The 22,357-nt window shown below is 39.0% G+C and overlaps 1 protein-coding gene across 1 annotated transcript; it reads right to left on the bottom strand.

Annotated features, from left to right (window-relative positions):
• Positions 1–13,212: 13,212 nt before the first annotated feature.
• On the bottom strand, positions 13,213–17,501 carry LOC104115813 (vacuolar protein sorting-associated protein 20 homolog 2-like). Its single transcript, XM_009626528.4, has 6 exons — positions 17,130–17,501; positions 16,518–16,670; positions 16,246–16,398; positions 14,942–15,025; positions 13,567–13,732; positions 13,213–13,464 (listed from the first exon to the last, which is right to left on the bottom strand). The coding sequence occupies exons 1-6, from the start codon at positions 17,229–17,231 to the stop codon at positions 13,439–13,441; spliced, it is 684 nt and encodes a 227-aa protein (XP_009624823.1). The 5' UTR covers positions 17,232–17,501; the 3' UTR covers positions 13,213–13,438.
• Between the last annotated feature and the right edge of the window lie 4,856 nt (positions 17,502–22,357).

A 22,357-nucleotide genomic window follows, 5' to 3' on the forward strand; every position in this document is an offset into this window, starting at 1 on the left:
CTTCCGCATGCACCATGTTATTTTGTCCAGTTTTTATCGAAAAACAAGTATGTAACGGAGTTTGTATCGATGAAGGGTGTTCAGGAAAATCTCCATTTTAATGATGGATTACAATGGAGTTATTTTCTACAAGCTGCAAGATAATAAGAGTTTTTAATGTGGTGAAATCGGATAAATGTTCTACAGTCAAGAATTTTGTATACGGTCAAAATTAATTTCGGCCTTCGTACGATCGATCGAGGTCGAAACATAATGGATCGAAGAAAGATTTTGTAATATCGAGATGGGTTCCGAAAATGGTATGAACGAGCTTCAGATTTCAGGTATAGGTCAAACACCGAGTTCGAAGTCATTATCGAGCTCGGGTCAACTATGATGAGATGATTTCGAGCTTAAGGGGCAGAGGCCAACCGATACCGAGCCCGAATCATCACATGATTCCGAGTCCACATCGAGCTCTAAAGCAATACCGACCAGCACCGAGGCCGATCGAGCTCGAGCTCACAGACAAGAGCCGTTGCAAACACACTAAGGGAGAGAATTTCGGCGGAAATTAGGGAAAAACTGATTTATCATGGGTTCTCCATTATGTATTTTTAATTATATCTAAAGTATGATCCTCCACTATAAAGAGGATGGATACATTTCTGTAGAGGGCAGTTCTTTGGCTTATATTGTAATTCAAGCACCATATTCTCCTATATTCAAGAGTTACTCTTTTAAATTTCATAAATTGATTCATCTTGCTTAGTCCTAAAAATCATCTTCTTTACAACCCTGTTTATTTTGCATTCTTTGCAATCCACATTTGATATTTCTATTTATCCTTACGATTTGTATTAAGCTACATCACATATCCTTAGAATTACGTACAAATTTAACCCTATCTATTTTTCGAGTAAAACAGTTTGGCGCCCGCCGTGGGGCTAAGGATAACAGTGGTTATTTGATACGAATCTACAAAAATACACCGTTTTGCACTTATTTCCGAAAGTATCTTGGATTTTGGATTAGCAACGACTAACTACCAATCAAATGGCCTTACCTCTCGATAACGAAGCTGGTCTTCAAGATGAAAACAACAACTTGACACCCAGTACCGAAAGACCACTTGTCAACGCCGTTAGAGCTCGAATCGAAGTGCCGATAGATATCAATTCGCATGTGGCCATTGAGGTGAACCTACATTCTGAACGTGAAAATAGCATTCATGGTGGCACTCTCTCTGCAGCTCGAGATACCCATAACGTCGAGGAAAATGGCGTCAGCTTGAGTATGATTTTCGAAATGTTGCAAGCTCAACAGGAAGCAATCGCTCAGTTGCAGAGTCAAACCCAGATACCGAGTAGACCGGAGCCCAGTCAACCCCGAGAAATTGCCCATACAACGGAACCAGCTATAGTGAAATCAAATGAGCAGGAGTAAGGGACTAATCCCGAATTTGCTTAGATGTTCGAAGAACCGACCAAACGAATAGAATCGGGAGAAAGGAGGATCGAAGAAAACGACAAAAAGGTAGAGACATACAACTCCAGGGTTGATCAGATCCCGGGGGTACCACCAATATTGAAGGGCTTAGATTCCAAAAAATTCATACAAAAGCCTTTTCCCCCAAGCGCGACTCCTAAACCGATCCCAAAGAAGTTCCACATGCCCGAGATTCCTAAATATAACGGAACTACTGACTCCAATGAACATGTCACCCCATACACATGTGCTATCAAAGGGAACGATCTAGAGGATGATGAGATCGAATCCGTATTGTTAAAGAAATTTGGTGAAACCCTGTCAAAGGGAGCAATGATATGGTATCATAATTTGCCATCTAATTCTATCGATTCTTTTGCTATGCTTGCGGATTCCTTCGTAAAAGCACACGCCGAGGCCATAGAAATCGAGACCAGAAAGTCAGACCTATTTAAGGTAAGATAAAAGGATAACGAGATGCTAAGGGAATTCGTGTCTCGTTTTCAAATGGAACGAATGGATCTACCTCCGGTCATAGATGATTGGGCCGTTCAGGCTTTCACTCAAGATTTGAACGAACGAAGTTCGATGCCTTCACGGCAGTTGAAGCACAACCTGATCGAGTACCCGGCTATCACTTGGGACGACGTGCACAATCAGTACCAATCAAAAATTAGGGTCGAAGATGATCAGTTGGGGTCTGAACCCGCTGCTCGAAGGGATATCAATCGAGAACAAGGTCCGATCAGGGATCGATACCGACCGTATGACAGAAACCACAGGACCAATAAATCGAGACGTAACCCCGGACAAAGCAACAAAAGAAGTGATCGAGGTCAAGGGTCTCGGGGGCTGATGAACAGAAGTGGGTTCGACAGGCCTACCGGATATAAGGAAGCGCCTCGGTTATCAGAGTATAACTTCAGCATTGATGCATCCGCCATCGTGTCGGTTATCGGATGCATTAAAGACACTAAATGGCCTCGACCCATGCATACCAAACCTGCCCAGAGAAATCCCAATCAAATGTGCGAATATCATGGCACCCATGGCCACATAACGGAAAATTGCATGCAACTAAGAGAGAAGGTAGCCCGGTTATTCAATAAAGGCCACCTTCAAGAATTTTTAAGCGACAGGGCGAATAACCATTTCAAAAACAGGGATTTCGGCAAGCAAAACGAACAAGAAGAACCACAATACGGCATTCACATGATTATCAGCGGCGTCGATACCCCTCAAGGATCGGTGCTTAAACGCACTAAGACATCGATTGTGAGAGAAAAGCGATCTCGAACTAAGGATTACGCACCCATAGGAACTTTGTCCTTCAATGATGAAGATCCAGAAGGAGTCATACAACCTCATAACGATGCACTGGTAATATCTGTACTTATGAATAAAACTAAAGTTAAGCGTGTGTTAATTGATCCAGCTAGCTCGGCCAACAATATTAGATTGAAGGTCGTACAACAGCTCGGTCTACAGGACCAGATCGTACCCGCGACCTTGATTCTAAACGGGTTCAATATGGCATGTGAAACCACTAAAGGCGAGATAATTCTGCCGATAAACATGGCCGGGACCATCCAGGAAACGAAGTTCCACGTAATCGAAGGTGACATGAGGTACAACGCCTTTTTTGGAAGGCCATGGATCCACAACATGAGAGTTGTACCTTCGACCCTACACCAGGTTCTTAAATTCCCAACATTAAGGGGGGTCATAACAGTGTACGTAGAACAACCGGCCACAAGAGAAATATTTGCTGTCGAGAAAACGAATCTGATATCCTCGCCTTCGCCAATAAAAGGATCGAGCTCAAAAGGGGAACAAGATGCCAAATAACAATCACAGACACCAGCTTTAACCCAACCAGAAAATCAGAAGATCGATGAAGATGATGATCAAAAGATTCCTCGATCCTTCATGATTCCCGATGATTCCGATGCTACCCAACCAACGATTGAAGAGTTGGAGCAAGTCATATTAATTGAGCATTTGCCCGAACGAAAGGTATACCTAGGAACGGGATTAACCCCCGAACTCAGGAACAAGCTTATTCAATTTCTTATCGATAACATGGATTATTTTTCTTGGTCCCATTTAGATATAACATGGATCCCACCGGATATAACGACGCATCGGCTAAGCCTGGACCCTAGGTTCCAACCAATAAAGCAAAAGAGAAGGCCCCAATCCGAGGTAAAGCACACATTCATAAAGGACGAGGTAACTAAACTTCTCATAATAGGGTCCATTCGGGAGGTGAAATATCCTGAATGGTTAGCCAATGTAGTTGTAGTCCCTAAAAGAGGGAACAAACTTAGAATGTGTGTAGATTACAAGGATTTAAATAGGGCATGCCCCAAAGATTCTTTTCCACTGCCTAACATCGATCGCATGATTGATGCCACGACCGGCCACGAGATCCTTACTTTTCACGATACTTATTCCGAGTATAATTAAATCCAAATGAACCCGGAAGACCAGGAAAAGACTTCATTTGTCACCAAGTATAGAACATATTGTTATAATGTGATGCCCTTCGGGCTAAAAAATGCAGGAGCTACTTAACAACACCTAATAAATAAAATATTTGAGGAACAAATAGGTAAATCAATAAAAATTTATATTGATGACATGCTAGTTAAGTCACTTCGCGCAGAGGACCATTTGACCCATTTGCAGGAAACATTCGGGATTTTTAGGAAATACAACATGAAGCTCAACCCCGAGAAATGTGCTTTCGGGGTCGGGTCGGGCAAGTTCCTCGGCTTCATGGTGTCAAATCGGGGGATCGAGATTAACCCCGATAAAATCAAGGACATCGAAGACATCGCCATCGTGGACAGCATAAAAGCCATGCAGAGGCTAACGAGACGGATTGCAGCCTTAGGCCGATTCATTTCGAGGTCGTCAGATTGAAGTCACAATTTTTTTTCTCTACTCAAAAAGAAGAACTATTTCGCTTGGACCCCGGAATGCCAACAGACATTAGAGGAATTAAAACAATATCTATCGAGCCCACCACTGCTTTATACTCCAAAAACATATAAAAAACTTTGCTTGTACTTGGCAGTATCGAAAATCGCGGTAAGTGGTGTCCTAGTTCGAGAAGAGCAAGGTACGCAATTTCCCATATATTATGTAAGTCGAACCTTAGGAGAAGAAGAAACTAGATATCCACACTTAGAAAAATTGGCACTTGCACTGATAAGCGCCTCTAGAAAGTTAAGACCGTACTTTTAATGTCACCATATATGTGTATTGACCACTTACTCACTCCTTAATATTTTGCACAAGCCCGAACTATCAGGCCGATTGGCCAAATGAGTCATCGAACTCAGTGGGTACGATATTGAATATCAACCCCGTACGGCCATCAAGTCTCAAATTTTAGCAGATTGCGTGGCCGATTTCACGCCGACCCTCGTACCTGAAGTTGAAAAAGAACTCTTATTGAAATCGGGTACGTCATCGAGGGTATGGACCCTTTTTACGGACGGGGCTTCGAATGTGAAGGGGTCCGGGCTAGGCATCATTTTAAAGCCACCCACGGATAACACTATTAGGAAATCTATCAAAACTACTAGGTTGACTAACAATGAGGCCGAGTATGAGGCCATAATTGGAGGTCTCGAGCTAGCTAAAAGCTTGGGAGCAGAAGTCATTGAAGCCAAGTGTGACTCTTTGCTGGTGGTAAATCAAGTAAACAAAACCTTCGAATTTCGAGAAGATAAAATGCAAAGGTATTTGGACAAACTGCAGGTCACTTTACATCATTTCAAAGAATGGACTTTACAGCATGTTCCACAAGAGCAAAACAGTGAGGCCGATGCACTTGCGAATTTGGGATCATCGGTCGAGGAAGACGAGATAAGATCGAGGACTGTCGTTCAACTCTCGAGATCCGTGATCGAAGAAGGTCACGCCGAGATAAATTCTACAAGCTTAACCTGGGATTGGAGGAATAAGTATATTGAACACTTGAAGGATGGAAAGCTCCCATCAGACCCTAAACATTCGAGGGCCCTACGAACCAAAGCTGCTCGATTCACATTAACTGCAGATGGAACGCTATACCGAAGGACATTCGATGGACCATTGGCAGTATGCTTAGGTCCAGAAGACACCAACTACATCCTACGGGAGGTGCACGAGGGCACTTGTGGAAATCACTCTGGTGCCGATTCATTAGTCCGAAAAATAATCAGGGCAGGGTATTATTGGATCGATATGGACAAAGATGCAAAGGAGTTTGTTCGAAAATGTGACAAATGTCAAAGGTTTGCACCAATGATTCATCAGCCCGGAGAGCAACTTTACTCAGTCCTATCCCCCATGGCCATTCATGAAATGGGGAATGGATATCGTCGGCCATCTGCCATCAGCCCCAGGTAAAGCTAAGTTCATTCTATTTGTGACTGACTATTTCTCTAAATGGGTTGAAGCACATGCGCTCGTGAAAGTAAGAGAGAAAGAGGTTATAAACTTTATCTGGGATCATATCATATATCAATTCGGGATACCCGCCGAAATAGTGTGTGACAATAGGAAACAGTTTGTCGGTAGCAAAGTGATGAAATTCCTCGAAGACCACAAAATAAAAAGGATATTATCAACACTGTATCACCCCAGTGGGAACGGACAGGCCGAATCAACGAACAAAACTATCATTCAAAACCCAAAGAAGAGGCTGAACGACGCTAAGGGGAAATGGAGAGAAATCTTACCCGAAGTTCTTTGGGCATATCGAACAACATCAAAATCTAGTACTGGGGAAACCCCATTCTCCTTAGTATATATCTCTAAATCCTTGATTCCAGTCAAAATCGGGGAACCCAGTGCCAGGTTTCGATATGCAACAGAAGAGTCAAATAATGAGGCTATGAACATTAGCCTCGAATTATCGGATGAAAAACGAGAAGCTGCTCTCTTCTAATTGGCCGCACAAAAGCAGCGAATCGAAAGATACTATAATCGAAGAACCAAGCTTCGCCATTTTAAACTCGGGTACTTGGTGCTAAGGAAAGTCACCCTCAGCTCCGAAATCCAAACGAGTGGAAAACTAGGACCGAACTGGGAAGGACCGTATCAGGTTCTCGAAAACGTCGAAAAAGGATCATACAAGCTCGGTATCATAAACGGAAAACAACTATCAAGCAATTGTAATGTGTCGCACCTAAAACGATACTACTGCTAAGGTACGACCCTCCCATATTCGTTTACATTTCAAAACTAACTCCTGCAGGAGTCCGATCAGGATCTAGGATGGATCCTTCAAAACGAAGGCCTAGGTCTGAAAGCACGCGTTGCACTCTTTTCCCCTTAGACCGGTTTTATCCCAAATGGGTTTTTTGGCAAGGTTTTTAATGAGGCAACCACTGATCGTGCTAACTTAGAAATAAATCGACAGTACCCGAGGCCACTTTACAATCGACCTCGAATACTGGGGGGCATTAGCCCTCAAATATATCAAGTTCGATGCAAGAGAATTACTTCATAACAACAGGGTTCCGATAGGAAAAATTGTAAGAGCTAAATGGTCAAAACGATTCATGCTCATGTAGTTGGCCTGAGCCCTGACACAAAACATGAACACATGTACAATGACTTGTAAAGAAAAATTTCTTCTTTACCGATATCTTATATCCAAGATTTATTACGCAAACAAGCTTAAGGTAAATCAACGAGTTCGAGCAACACTCACTCACCTATCAAGCCTACGGGCTACATTACTTCGAGTTTGAAATCACTCACTCGACAAATAAGCCCACGGGATACATTACTTCGAGTTCGAAATCACTCACTCGACTAATAAGCCCGCGGGCTACATTACTTTGAGTTCGAATCATTCACTCGACTACTAAGCCTACGGGCTACTTTTATTTCGAGTTCGAGCAAATACTCACTCGACCATTATGCCTACGGGCTACATTACTTCGAGTTCGGATCATTCACTCGACTACTAAGCCTACGGGCTACTTTTATTTCCAGTTCGAGCAAGCACTCACTTGACCATTACGCCTACGGGCTACATTACTTCGAGTTCGAATCATTCACTCGACTACTAAGCCTACAGGCTACTTTTATTTTGAGTTCGAGCAAGCACACACTCGACCATTACGCCTATGGGCTATATTACATCGAGTTCGAATCATTCACTCGACTACTAAGCCTATGGGCTACTTTTATTTCGAGTTTGAGCAAACACTCACTCGACCACTAAGCCTACGAGCTACATTACTTCGAGTTCGAATCATTCACTCGACTACTAAGCCTACGGGCTACTTGTATTTCGAGTTCGAGCAAGCACTCACTCGACCATTACGCCTACGGGCTATATTACATCGAGTTCGAATCATTCACTCGACTACTAAGCCCACGGGCTATTTTTATTTCGAGTTCGAGCAAGCACTTACTCGACTATTACACCTAAGGGCTATATTACTTCGAGTTCGAATCACTCACTCAACTAATAGGCCTAAGGGCTACATCACTTCAAGTTCAAACAATCACTCAACTCGACTACTAAGCGCATGGGCTACCTTATTTCAAGTTTGAGTAAGCACTCACTGGTTATAAAGACTGTGAAGTCCAAATTCGATCAAATTGCCTAAATCCTTATGAAAATATTCATAAGGCATGAATAAAATCTTCACAGGGCAGGAAACAAAACAGAAGCAAGTCGGTAAAATAAAAAGATATTTATATATATATACAAGATTGTTTACATGATTGACTACAACATAGAAACTAAGGGCTAAGTTTCTTGGTTATCTCCGGGAGAGGTCTCTTCTCCACCGAGCTCCCCCCGTTCTCGGACCCACTCTTACTTCCATCATCGTCATCATTATCATCATCGTCATCATCGGAAGCCAAGGCTTCAGCATCAGCTTTGAGTTCTTTAGCCCTTTTTATCTCTTCAGCGAGATCGAAACCTCGAGCATGGATCTCGTCGAGGGTCTCCCTCCGAGATCGGCACTTAGCAAGTTCAGCGACCCAATGTGCTCGAGTATCGGCGGTTTCGGCTGCCTCTCTTGCTTGGACCTGGGCAGCTTCAGCATCGACCCGATAGACGGCCACGAGTGCATCTGCATCGGCCTTTGACTTTTTGGCGTTAGATTCGGCCTTGGCAAGTTCAGAGGCCAACCGAGCCTCGAGCTCCTCTATTCTTCTTGCTTGAACTGAGCTTTTCTCCTTCATACTATGAAGTTGGTTTTCGGCCGATGATAATTGGGCTCGAGCATCTTCTTTATCTGCAGCAAAGCGATCCATACCTTCTTTCCACTTTAAAGACTCTGCTTTTATCACATCGACCTCCTCACGGAGTTTTCCGATCATCTCAATTTTATGCTGCAGCTGTGAGACCGAAAAATTAGCTATCGTTCCGGTATCGAGCCCATAGGCTTTTAAAAGTATCATTACCTGCTCATCCAGATCGGTCTAATCTTGGTAAGCCTTGGCCAACTCAGCTCGGAGGTATTTTATTTCCTCTCCCCTTTTCTCTAAGAGGAGTTTAAGGGAGTTCCTCTCCTCCGTAACCCATTGAAGGTCGGCCTCATATCGACGCATCTCTTTTCGGGACTGAGAACATGCTTCTCGATGAACTGTCGCGGCCTGCAAAGAAAGAAGAAACGAAGTTAGAAAAGAAAAGCAAACATAAAGGTAATGCCAACAAAATAATTTAAGGCTTACCTGATTCAAAGCCTGCTGCACTCCGTGAAAAAGATCTGATGCGTCACTTGTACCGGTAACGTCCTCGACACTGGTAAACAGGTCACGAAAAGGATCCTCTCCATCATGAGGCATGTCTAGTTCGAGGGCCCCCAAAGCTTGGGATTCCCGAATCGCCCTTGCGGAAAACGCAAGGAAGGTTGGCGAGTCTTCGATTGCTACTGCCCCAAGTGAATCACTTAGAGCATTCTCTTCAGTTCGAAGAGATTCAGGGAGAGCCCCTTCAGACATATCCCCCATCCGTTGGCTTCGATGGGAAGCATCTTCGATCTCTAACAACTCGGGGACTCTGCCCGAATCTTTCTCTAATATATCCTCAGTTCGAGGCGAAGCCTTATGAACCACCATCGATCCAGCTGCCTGTGGAACGTCGGTGGTCTTCTTCGTTCGGGCCGCCAGCGCAAACCCATCATTTTCTTCTTCTTATTCGTCTTCATCCATTAGACGCAGAACTGATTCTACGGTCAAAGGAATGGTATTCTTGTTCGGCTTACGAGCCGTCCTCTTTTTTGGTTTTGGATCTTCGAGAACGGAGGGTCTTTTCCTCTTATTATCTTTCACCGGCTTTGAGACAGAGGCCGAAGCCTCTTCCTCAACGGACAAGGGCCTCAAAACTGCATCTTTGCCCACACCTACATACGGGAAATTTTATTAAAGTGTATGGAAAACATCTTGTTCGAACTACTAAAAAATACGAGAAAGGGGCTTACCATGATTTTTGGCCTCCCATCGGCCCTTTGACAAGTCACGCCATGAGTGCTCGGTGTATGAGAAGGTCGAAACCAGATCCCGTACCCAGTTCTTGAGATCGGGCACTGCGCCGGGCATCCAGAAAACCGCTGCATCACAAAAAGGGGGATATCGGTGAGAAAAGAAATGAAAGGACAAAATAGTAGGAGATAACAGCAGAATTACACTTACGCTTCATGTTCCACTCATCGGAAAAATGCATCTTTTCAGTCGGAATCAGGTCCGAAGTCCTTACTCGAACGAACATGCCCATCCAACCTCGATCTCTGTCCTCGTCTATGCTCGAGAACAGAGCCTTGGTATCTCGACGTTGTAGTTTTATTAACCCTCCTCGAAAAAGGCGAGGACGGTACAATCGGATGAGATGATCAAGGGTGAAAGGCATCCCCTCGATTTTGTTCACAAAGTATCGGATCAAAATAACGATCCGCCAAAAAGAAGGATGGATCTGGCCTAGGGTTAATAGGTATTTACGACAAAAATATATGATAACAGGGTCGAGGGGACCTAACGTGAAAGGGTAAGTGTACACACTTAAAAACCCTCTCACGTGAGTAGTAATATCCTCTTCGGGAGACGGCACTACCACCTCTTTGTTCCCCCAGTTACAATCTTTTTTTATCTGCTCGATATACCCCCGGTTATCGAACAAATATATCTCGATACAGTCTCACATCGGCCAGGAACCGACGAACCTTTATCGAGTTTGAAATCGGAGATAAGAACACACGCCACCGGAATGCACTCCTCAGGCCGTGGATCCACCAGTGTTTTGTCGGCGGCAGATTGGGAAGAAGAAGCTTTTTCTTTTTGGGGGATGGTTTTTGATGTCTTCACCATTTTTGGATTTAAAGAATGTGACAAAGATTTGGTGATTTAGAAGAAGAATTTTGCAGAAAAGAGTCACAGATCAGCGAATGAACTAAGAAGAGATGAAAAAGAACTTAAATGTTTTTTGAAGATTGAAGACATAAAAGTGATAAATAGTGGAAGGAATGGCTATTTATAGATTGAAGCAATGACGGTTCAATATCAGCGGTGGCCGACCACCGTCTGACATGCATTAAATGCCTTGGTAAGCTAAGCCAACAGACAGTTATCACGGACGTCATGGTCGGGCTCGATGCAAACGTCAGTGCATATCCAATTGAGCCATTGAGAAATCATATCGTTTCTCACCACGTCTTTCTCGAGAAACGAAGGAACTATTTGTATACGGTCAAAATTGATTTCGGCCTTCGTACGATCGATCGAGGTCGAAACATAATCGATCAAAGAAAGATTTCGTAATATCGAGATGGGTTCCGAAGATGGTATGAACGAGCTTCAGATTTCAGGTATAGGTCAAACACCGAGTTCGAAGTCATTATCGAGCTGGGTCTGAATCGAACTATGATGAGACGATTTCGAGCTTAAGGGGCAGAGGCCAACCGATACCGAGCCCGAATCATCACCTGATTCCGAGTCCACATCGAGCTCTAGAAGCAATACCGACCAGCACCGAGGCCGATCGAACTCGAGCTCACAGACAAGAGTCGTTGCAAACACACTAAGGGAGAGAATCTCGACGGAAATTAGGGAAAAACTTATTTATCATGGGTTCTCCACTATGTATTTTTAATTATATGTAAAGTATGATCCTCCACTATAAAGAGGATGGCTACATTTCTGTAGAGGGCAGTTCTTTGGCTTACATTGTAATTCAAGCACCATATTCTCTTATATTCAAGAGTTACTCTTTTAAGTTTCATAAATTGATTCATCTTGCTTAGTCCTAAAAATCATCTTCTTTACAACCCTGTTTATTTTGCATTCTTTGCAATCCATGTTTGATATTTCTATTTATCCTTACGATTTGTATTAAGCTACATCACATATCCTTAGAACTACGTACAAATTCAACTCTATCCGTTTTTCGGGTAAACAAATTTTTCTCTTATAGGTCAGATTTAGAGCCTCTTGATCTAAGGGTGCAAGAAACCAGCATTATTCCAGCTACAAAATATCAAAATACCTCTACCCCTTTTGGATTTCCTTGCTACTTAAACTTTCGGTCTTCTTTTGTGTACTTGTTTTCTCATGTATGAGACGGTTGCTTTAATCATTTAGTAATATGTCCAACTTTATTAGTTCTAAAAATGTAGAAATTTCGGATGTCTTAATTATGTTGTAAAATTTTAAGAATTGTTTGCTGTCTATTCTTTTTGGGAAAAAATCAAAAATAGCATGATTTACTACTCGTAATTGAAAAATAGCCACAGTTTCAAAAGTAATCAAAATTTAGTCATTTTTTCATATAAAAATAAAATCTAAACAAAAATACTCTTAAAATCCGGATAAATTTCAGTATAATATGATGGAGTTCGAATTTTTACATAAGAGATTCCAACATAATATGCTGGAATTTCATAATATGCTAGAAGTTTATACGAATGAGCTCCATAATCCAACATATTACGCTGGAACTTTTAATATTTCAACTAAGGTATTTATGTCCAGATTTTATTTCCGCATAAAATAATGAATATTTTTAATGACTTTACAAACGCTAGTTACTGACTGGTCCATGCTATTTTCACATTCTTTTCCTGTTTGTCTGTTGTTGCTTTCTTTGTCCTCTTTTGCTTCTACAGTTACCTTATTTTCCTCTTAGAGGTTGCATATTATTTACGGTCTCTTAGCAAATGCTATGCAAAAAATGGTGAAATTAGATGGCTGGAAAAATTTAAAGGTGAAATATTTCTTGCCAATCCCTCTCACACAATATGAACGAATGTATTTGTATAATGCTTTTACTTATTAACTACTTTTCATAGGAAGTGTACTCTAATCTTCCATGGTTTGCATCCACTTCATTAACCGCTAGGCGTTTGTGCTTTTTGCATAGTATATGTTAGAGTAGTTCCTCAAGCTTAGGAACATAACATTAACGAAGGCTTATGTACTGATAGTACGATTTACAGTGGACTAAAAAGATATTTTACCATAGGAAAAGGTGTCAAATTAACCCCTCTACTTGATACGGAACTTTCCTTGAAAGGCAACTCCTTGCTTAGAATGCTTGGACGCTGGTAGGGCAATTAGCACATACTGGAGTTGGAACCAGTTCTGAGATGTTTCAATGAAGTTATGAGCCAAAAATTTTCTGGTGGCTCATTTGGTCAATCTAAAGAATGAGTTAGGTCTTAAAAGAGACAATTGGCTTCTTTCTTGCATAATACAAAGGTAACAGAATTACATGAAACTACTCAGACATGAGCATGAAGGTAATGGTAAATAAATGACTTCGTACGAGTCAGCAACGCACAAGAGCACGGTCCAAATCTGAAATCTTGTACATGACCCCAGAACCACAATTTGCACAAGTCACAAGAGATATGATACAAACTTTTGAAACATTACAAATTTTTAGCATCGAATACTTTTATAGCATTCTGAAACTTGACACACTTTTTGAAAAATTAACAAAGTTGAGCTGGAATCAAGCAGGTATTGGTTCCTCCAGAACTGTGCAAATTTGAACAGAAAATTCAAAAGAATACATGATTTAGAAAAGATGTCACTGTGTGTGTGTGAGTGTATCAGAATAAGGGAGAAAAGAACAGTAACCTTTCTTTTGCACAGCCACGCCAGCTGACGTATCTTGAGCGTCCTCCATAACAGCTTCCGTGATGACTGGTGATTTAGTTGGTACATCAGGTAGATCCAGTTTCTCTTCAACGTTCTCAGCAGAAGGTGCTGCAGAAGGAACTTCTGGCAGATCTTGAAGTGTTAACTGACCAAGATGAGGGGTTACGGAAGAGGGTAAGGGAAATAACTCACAACTGTACAAATCTAAGAATAACTCCGCTCCTAACATGCTGAAGTTTTTTTACTACTTTCAGCAGAAAGAAGCATTAACAGTTGTACGGGGCAACTAATCAATACATGTATGGACACCTTTTATTTCCAGTGCATCCTTATGTGGTAAAATAACCCACAGCCTATAACGACTAACACCATACATCGAGAAAGAAGGCATCGCTAGCAACTTTTGATGCTAGAATCTTGAAACTAGAAAAGAACCTGGCACTATGTCACTGAAGTTTGTAAATGGATATGCATCAAACACGGGTCACAACATGCAACTTTTTCCAAATACAGTCTCAACTATCATCTATGGGAATCAAACATGATAGTTAAATTGATGGCTCAATAAGAACATCATATTGAAGGGGAGCCTTGGAGCAACCAGTGAAGTTGTCTCCGTGTGACCTATAGGTCACGGGCTCGATCCATGGAATCAGTCATTGATGCTTGCATCAGGGTAGGCTGACTATTTCAAGCCCCTTGGGGTGCGGCACTTTCCCGGACTCTGCGTGATTGTGGGATACTTCGTGCACCATGCCTTATTATTAAGAACATCATATTGCACGAAAGAAAAACTAGCGCTCAGTTAAGAAAAAAAAAGAATAGTTGTGAATACGACTCATGCAAAACCTAATTCTTCTAATCCACTCAGCACATCTTGGTTCGTAATTCAAGTATTATCTGATTCCAATCAACTTGTCCAAATGGCTCACGCGCACAAAATTGGCCTATAAATAATATCAGTATATCAAGGGATGGGAAAAGCAATAGCTTTCAGGATTGTGAAGGCTCTATAGACCCCTAGGTGGGTTTATAACAGTATCTTATTTTTTGATCTCCAAGTTTTTGCTTCCTTCAAATAAGAAGAATGCATCAACACAAACTAGATAGCAGTATACTAGAATAAGATAATGTTGTAGTACTATAGGGAAGGTGATCATTTAGTGCAGTTGATTATCTCTCAAACAAAAAAAGGAAAGTATAGCCCAGTAGGAAAATTAAGATGATTCGTAGTTATAAGCTGAAAAGGCGACAGCAAAGCTGTAATTGTGTTATCAAAAGAAGGAGCATATAGTTGCAAAAAAATGAATGAACTAAGTTTTAGCAACAACAACTGCATCATAAAAAGACAGACCTGAGATTCCAGATTCTCAAATTCTGCTAAAACTTCCTCTTCATCTTCAGCAGATAGCTTCTCTCCAAGAATAGCATTCACTTCCTGCAAAAGGATACAAGCAGTTACCAAAAAAAAGCCAAGATAGGAAAGGGAGTGTTTTTCCTTGCCAGGCTGATCTCTTTTTAAATTGCAGTTATTGACTGTGAGATTAAGCAGCACTAGAACCATATGAAATACAATGTTGCTGTCTCTCAAACTGAATTTAGAAAAAAAGTGAGTGAAGCTAAGTCTTATAGAGTTGGAGAAGGTGAACAAAATCTAAAAGTTAGAAGCAAAAATGTCTAAGGGCATACGATTATTCACATCTTGCATTAGAGGAAACTATAAACTTAATACCTTGTCAAGTTATTTGCTCAAAGACCAAAGTTGCACAAATGATCACTTTATCCTAATAATTTTTTTTAAAAAATTTGCACAAAAGTTGTTTGGTAAGTAGTTCCATGTATTGCGAAAGGGAGCTCGGTTGACTAGTGCCTAGTGCGTAAATCTAATTGGAAGCAACACCTTGGGGCCACTTCAAGCATGGGGAGTCACGCGAGGTTTCTTGTGCACAGAGTTAATCTATCCATTCCAATATACATACGCTTCCTCACCCAGAAACATTAAGAACATGCATATGAAACTAGGGGGAAACCCCTTACTCAAGATAGATGCAAAAGAATCGAGAATCTCAACAAAAAAGAAAAGATTCTCAACAAAAATAAACTTCTTTGCGTGTTTTTCCAGATTTTCAGATAATTTACATTTATTTCTAGAATATTTATAGATTATCTTTTAATTTATGTCGGATCTTTTAATTCAGATTTTATCACCGATCATTATCTATCTCCAATTGTTATCACCTAGACTTCGTTTGGTTTCATTTGTATCTTTAGATACAGATATAGCCTTGTAACAAATGTCCTAGCTTGTTTAAGGCTCTTATTCTATAGGACGGAGTTCGAACCCTTCTGTACGTTGTTTTACACAGACAAGAATTGATTCCCCTATTATAATCTGTCCTCTTAACTTTCTCCCTTCTTCCATTTATCCTTGCTTCTCCTGTCTTTGTCCCATCTCCCTTGTTATAATCTCCTTCCTCTTGACTTTCTTTCTTCTCCCCTTTCTCATCTTTTCCCGTTACCTTTCATCCATCTCCCTTTCAGTACTACTCCAAAAAATATTATGACTTAACGAGCATGAATGAACTCCCAAATCACACAAGAGTAGCAAGAGTGAACCATATCTAAGAGAACAGGGGATTTTATATCAAATGAGCTTACATCTTGATAAGCTTTTGCCTCTGCGGTATCATCCATTAACTTCTGAACGTCCTCTAGGTTGATCTCACTTTGTATTGCTTTGATTGCATTATTTCCAGTTTTCAAACTCTCAAAGACAGCCTTCTGCTTGCTTGTCAGTTCAATATCTGCCAACTAAAAGAATTTGCACATAGAATCAGAAGAATAATTTAAATGCTTAAATGCCTTAAAAGGAATAAGTACATTTAGCATGGTAGTAAAAGTATGAAACTGTAATAAGAAGAATTACTTACTTGCTGCTCAACATTTATGAGCCAGACATCAACTTGCTTTAATAGTTCTTCTTGAACTTTCTTCTTCTTTAATGCTAAAAGGGCCCTATCTTTCTTCTTTTCGCGTAGCAAGTCCTTTGCAGCTTGTTTCTCAGCTTCAATGACAGCTTCCAGCTGAGAGCAATGAATAACAGAAAGGATTCGCAGGTCGTAAACCAACACTTATTCAGTAGAATATTCCTTGAAGACATCTTGTAAATCAGTCCCTAAGTGGAGCCTTAAGAATTCAGTAGAATTCTTATTCTCAAGGTAGACAATCACCTTGGACCTTCAATTTTTGTGTTTTAGCAGAATTCCAAGAAACTTCTCCTAACTCATCTTAGACTAACTTATTCTTTTTTTGGTTTTTTTTAAATATTTAATTGTTTTGGGATGGAAATTAGCATAATGAAGGGATGGGTATCAAATCATTTTTGACACAAGGATCAATAGAATGCTGGTAGCAAGACTCTTATCTGCAAAGTGAATTAGCCATCCTAGAATAAAGCAAATTAAGTTTAGCCCAACAAAAATGAAATCCAAAAGGGGGAAAATCAAGTTCCATAAATAACTTCAGAAATTATTCTTATATACCTGTTGTTGATATTGGGCAAGCTTACGCCTTTGAGTCTTTAAAGAGAGAATTGCTTTATCCACTTCGGTGATCTTCGGTTTCTTCACGAATATATTCCCCATCTCCCCCCCAATAAAAACAAAAACAATGTTATTTTAGAACAAACATGAGGTCTTGCAAATCTATGCGAAAACCCCTGCTTAATTGAGCGGCTGGAGTTGAAAGATCAAAGAAGGAAAGGAAGTAAAGGGGATCGAAGAGTCCAAGACCACGATCCAATGGCAGAGGCCAGAGGAGAAGATTATATCAACGACGAAACTAACAGAAAAAAAGAGAGAAAAGGTGCAGATTACTACCCGTAATATTTGAAATTTTGTTTTATCTTTTGGAGTAGGGGAGCAGAAGAGGTAGGTTCCTCCGTTACTTACGGTATATTTAGATACTAGTGAATTTGTATAAAAAAATACTCAGTCCGTTCACTTTACTTGTCTATCATTCTAAAAATATATTTTTACTTTTACTTGTCATTTTTTGAAAATAATTTCTTTTTTCTCTTATACTCATAGTATTAATTACTCATTTTAAATTATTTTTTCAAATCAATTAAATATATACATCAATTAATATGAATATCATGTAAATTATACACTTCATTTATTATTTCTTAAGGGTGTGCAACGTCAATAGTGAACAAATAAAAGTGAACGAAGAAAGTACTAACAACCAAATTAAAGAAATAATATTTTAAGGAATTTAGTCGATATAGAATAGATAAAATATCCATGTATATACATAATATAAGTTTAATATTATTTTATTGCCGAAATCACAAAAGATAATACTCTATTTATTAGAATTCGAGTTTAAATGAATTTGTTTTTCATCATCGATTTTCTTTAGAAAAAAAAAAAGACTTTTAATATATATATATATATATATATATAGAGAGAGAGAGAGAGAGAGAGAGAGAGAGAGAGAGGGGCATTAACTTGAGAAGATTAGTCCCATCATCGTAGTTCCGCATTTTTATTATTGTCATGTTCTTGTACAATTTGTTAATGGGCTTATATCTTGATAAAAATTTGGCATCATTGTTTTGTGATAATTATGGCACATATGGACATGTTGTGCGGATTGTGTGAGTATTGGCACAAGATTTTACCGTACAATTATGATTGATATTGTTATTATGTCGGTGCGGAGCGATAAGGGCGGATATTGCTATTGTGTTGGGTGCGGGGCAATAAGGGTAGATATTGTTATTGTGTCAGGGAGCAATAAGGGCGGATATTGTTATTGTGTTGGGTGTTGAGCGATAAGGTTGGCTTGCTGTTGTGTCGAGGCGCGAAGTGATAAAGGTAGATATTGTAGTATTGTCATTGTGACAAAAATATGGGCATAACTTTGGTTTGTTCGACTCAAAGTAATACTCTTAAGTAAGGTATTCACAAATACAAAAATAAAAATAGTATAATATAGTGAAAGAAACGATAAAAACTAAAAATGCTAAACCTAGATGAGAGAATGGTTGAAATGTAAGTATCAACCATAAAAAAGGGGGAAAGGCAAGTATAGTGAGGAAAAAAAAGATGGTAAAAATTAAAGAAAGCTATAAAATTAACAGAAAGAAAAATTTAAAACTTTAATAGTTATGTTATAATCAATAATATATGTATTATGTAACTTAGTGTATATTTCGGTACGATATCAGTATTTAGGTATTTTATTTTTAAATACCAAATACCATATCTAATACTTTTTTAAGATTTAAATCAAATACCATATCAAATACTAAATTATCGAATTACCAAATACCAAATTTTTCGGTTTCAATATGGTAATTCGGTATTTACCAAATTATGCACAACACTAAGAAGAAGAGTAGCGAGTTTTTGTTAGGATTATAAATGATGGAACAAAGCTTTTAACGATACATGAAAAAATTGTACGGATTAGTCACTTTTCGGACCAGTTTACGAAGAATAGCCCATGGAATTTCACCTTTTTAAGTTCAAAATCCATATTCGAAACGAGATACAAGGTGCGCATAGCTTCAATGGAGGACAAGATATGGGAGGCGAGACTTAGATAATTCGGCCATGTGAAGAGAAGAGGCATATATGCACTGGTGAGTAGGTGTGAGAGGCTGGCATTGGATGGCCAACGTAGAGATAGAGGTAGGCCAAAGAAGTATTTGGGAGAGCCGGAGAAGTGGTTAGGACATGACCATGGATAGGAAGGTGTGGAGGTTGAGAATAAAGGTAAAAGGTTAGGTAGCGAGCATTATCCGTGTTTGTAGCAGTAGCTTTGATACATCACTTAGTGTCATTTGTGTATTTTCGTATCCCTAGACTTCTATTATTACTTGTTACTCCCTTTGTTTCGGTTTTCTGTTTGCATTCCTTAGTATTAGTTTGTATTTTCGCTTTGGTTGTCAGATTTGGTTTATTTGTTATTGCCCCTTCCATTTATCTTTCCTGAGCCGAGGGTCTACCGAAAATAGTCTCTCTACCTTCTTAAAGGTAGGGGTAAGGACTTCGTACACTTTACCCTCCTCAAACCCTATTTGTGGGATTACACTGGTATGTTGTTATTATTGTTGTAAGTTCAAAATCCATAATATTGTCAAGGATTCTAAAAATTTATATTTTTAATGACTTTTGAATCTGTGGCTATTTTGTATTTACATGTCTAGAGAAATTGCTAGTTTAATTTTTTTTTCAAATACATAGACAGCTCCTTAAATTTGCCATCTTTTTTAATTGAGATATTTTTTGTACGACGGTAACGTTCAAATTAGCTTGCACACCAGAATATTAATACTTACCTGCTAACTTCCACCAGCACACTTTGCACTAAGATTAAGATAGATGAGAAGAAATCACCTAATATTTTCCTACTCTACTAAAATTTGAACAAGAAATCTCAAGATTCTCTTTCTATTTCATTGGTCATTACGCCCACGACAAGAGTAGGTTGCTCTAATGGTGAGCACCCTCCACTTCCAACCAAGGGGTTATGAGTTCGAGTCATCCCAAGAGTAATGTGGGGAGTTCTTGGATGGAGGAAGCCGAGGGTTTATCAGAAATAACTTGTTGTTGGTCATTAGGCCCACATCCTTGATTGCATTATAGATACTTTAACTAAGACTATCCTATTAAACACGAGACTTATATTCAAACTAAAGGTGACAAACGGGTGGGTCGGGCCGGTCCGGGTCGAGAAAAAAAGTAATCGGTCGGTCACCGATCCGGGCCGGGTTCCGAGTTTTACGAATCGGGCTTAACGGGTCCGGCCCCATCCGGTCAAAAATTAAACCAGAACGGTCACCGATCCAGGCCGGGCCGGGTTAGTGTAATTTATTTTTTTTTGTATTTTGTATAACTAAAGTAAAAATATAAAAAAAAAAAAAAATTTATAAAAAGAGTGTTTGAATAAAGGATGCAAAGACTTTAAAAATTTTATATTTGAATATTTCATTAAGAATTTAAGATTATAGAATACAATAAAGATGAAAAAAATTGCACTTATAATTTGCAAGTTCAAACTTACAAATTAATGTTTACATTTAACAACAACTAAATTAATGAAAAAGAATAAATTCAAAGTTTAATTATTAAATATAAATCTAGAACTTCAAAGGTTTTGCATTGCCTTAGTAAGTTCTTCATAATCAATATGACCTTCTTGACCATCTTTTGGAGTGTTAAATTCAAATTCAAAATTTCAAATTAATCTAACAAACTAAAACATTAAGCATAATACGTTTAATAATTTTAAAATAACACAAATTGTCTCAAATCAACTTAGACGAAGATTTAAGACTCGACCACAGTTCTTGCACTTTACTTTATGAACTTCTTCATTTTCTTCTACCACCTCAAAGTGTTCCCAAATATATGAGCGCACTCTAGATTATAGAATCACGGGGCATGATTTAACTTGAATTGAGAATTTGAGTTTGAGAAATGAGAGATGAGTGAATAAATGAAGAAGAGGGGGCCGTTACCAACGATCAAATAAATTTAAAAAAAAAGAAAAGAAAATCACTGTTGAACCGGGCCGGCCCGGTCCGGTTAACCGGTTCAACAGTGATTTTCCTTGATCGGGTTTGACCGATCCGATTAATCGAATTTTTTTTTCACGGACCAACCCCCTAACCCAGCCCACCCGCCTCCCTAACTACCGGTCCGATCCGGAAATGGGTCAACCCGCCCATTAAGCAGGCTTAATTCAATCTGTGTTTATTAAACACTTCACTAACAAACCAGTCAAAATAATTATTAGCGTGTAATTCACGCGCAAATGATGTGACAATAAAAACTATAATGAAGACACGTGGCACCTGTGCTCAAATAGTTATAAAAAATAGATTTTGATTCTCAAAAAAGTAAAGAAATTTATTTTTGTTATAAGAAAAATCAAATTATGGTGGATGTCTACTCTTCTTCCATGATCTTCTCAAATGTTTAATGACATATTCAATGACATATTTCTATGCTTAATGACATATTCAATGACATATTTTTCTTCACTTTTTATGCTTATATAAAGGCCTTGTAATAGATAGAAAAATACACACAATTGAAGAAGAAGATCTCTTTTTTCTCTCTATCTCCATTTCTTGTTCATGTTTTACTAAATTGCTTTTATTTCATAACAACATGTCTTGTTCATGTTTTACTAAGTTACTTTTATTTTATAATACGTTATCAACACGAATTGCTCATTTCATGATCTTCTACGTCAAGACTATGTAAATTATAAGCAAGCAATGAGATCAAGTACAATAAAAAATGTCTTGGATGATAATACAAAGATAAGTTTTACATCCATCTAAACCCATTCACACTTTCATATCTTTGCATTAACTTTGTGTGCGGTGTTTAGTAAAAATATTTTTTTCAATTGTATCCAGTAAAATAAAGAACTAGAAAGGTATGTCTTTATTTGCTACATCTCTTATAGGACAAAGATAATATTCCAACGTATATATTTGTTCTGACCGTTTACATACTATGATAGATAATTATTAAGGTAATTTAGTAATAATATTTTTACCATCACATGATGTAAATCATTGAAAGCAAAATTATCAAATATGTAGGCGATTTTACAGTACTTTGTAAATTTGGCGTTCGAATATACAATCAATATAAACTCATTATAGTTATAATTTATAATAGTCACGATTATGCATTAAGTCTTAAATATTTTTGCTGAAACATAAGGCTCATTCCTCCATATT

The sequence above is a fragment of the Nicotiana tomentosiformis genome, chromosome 2, assembly GCF_000390325.3.
Source record: "Nicotiana tomentosiformis chromosome 2, ASM39032v3, whole genome shotgun sequence".
In the NCBI taxonomy this organism is placed as follows: Eukaryota; Viridiplantae; Streptophyta; class Magnoliopsida; order Solanales; family Solanaceae; genus Nicotiana; species Nicotiana tomentosiformis.

What these genes read in the sequence shown, in the direction of transcription:
- LOC104115813 (XM_009626528.4), bottom strand. Translation starts at nt 17,231, where the DNA reads ATGGGGAATATATTCGTGAAGAAACCGAAGATCACCGAAGTGGATAAA. An exon ending in TTGCCCAATATCAACAACAG is followed by an intron (nt 16,671 to 17,129) that starts GTATATAAGAAT and finishes CATTGCTCTCAG; the next exon opens with CTGGAAGCTGTCATTGAAGC. An exon ending in TCATAAATGTTGAGCAGCAA is followed by an intron (nt 16,399 to 16,517) that starts GTAAGTAATTCT and finishes AAATTCTTTTAG; the next exon opens with TTGGCAGATATTGAACTGAC.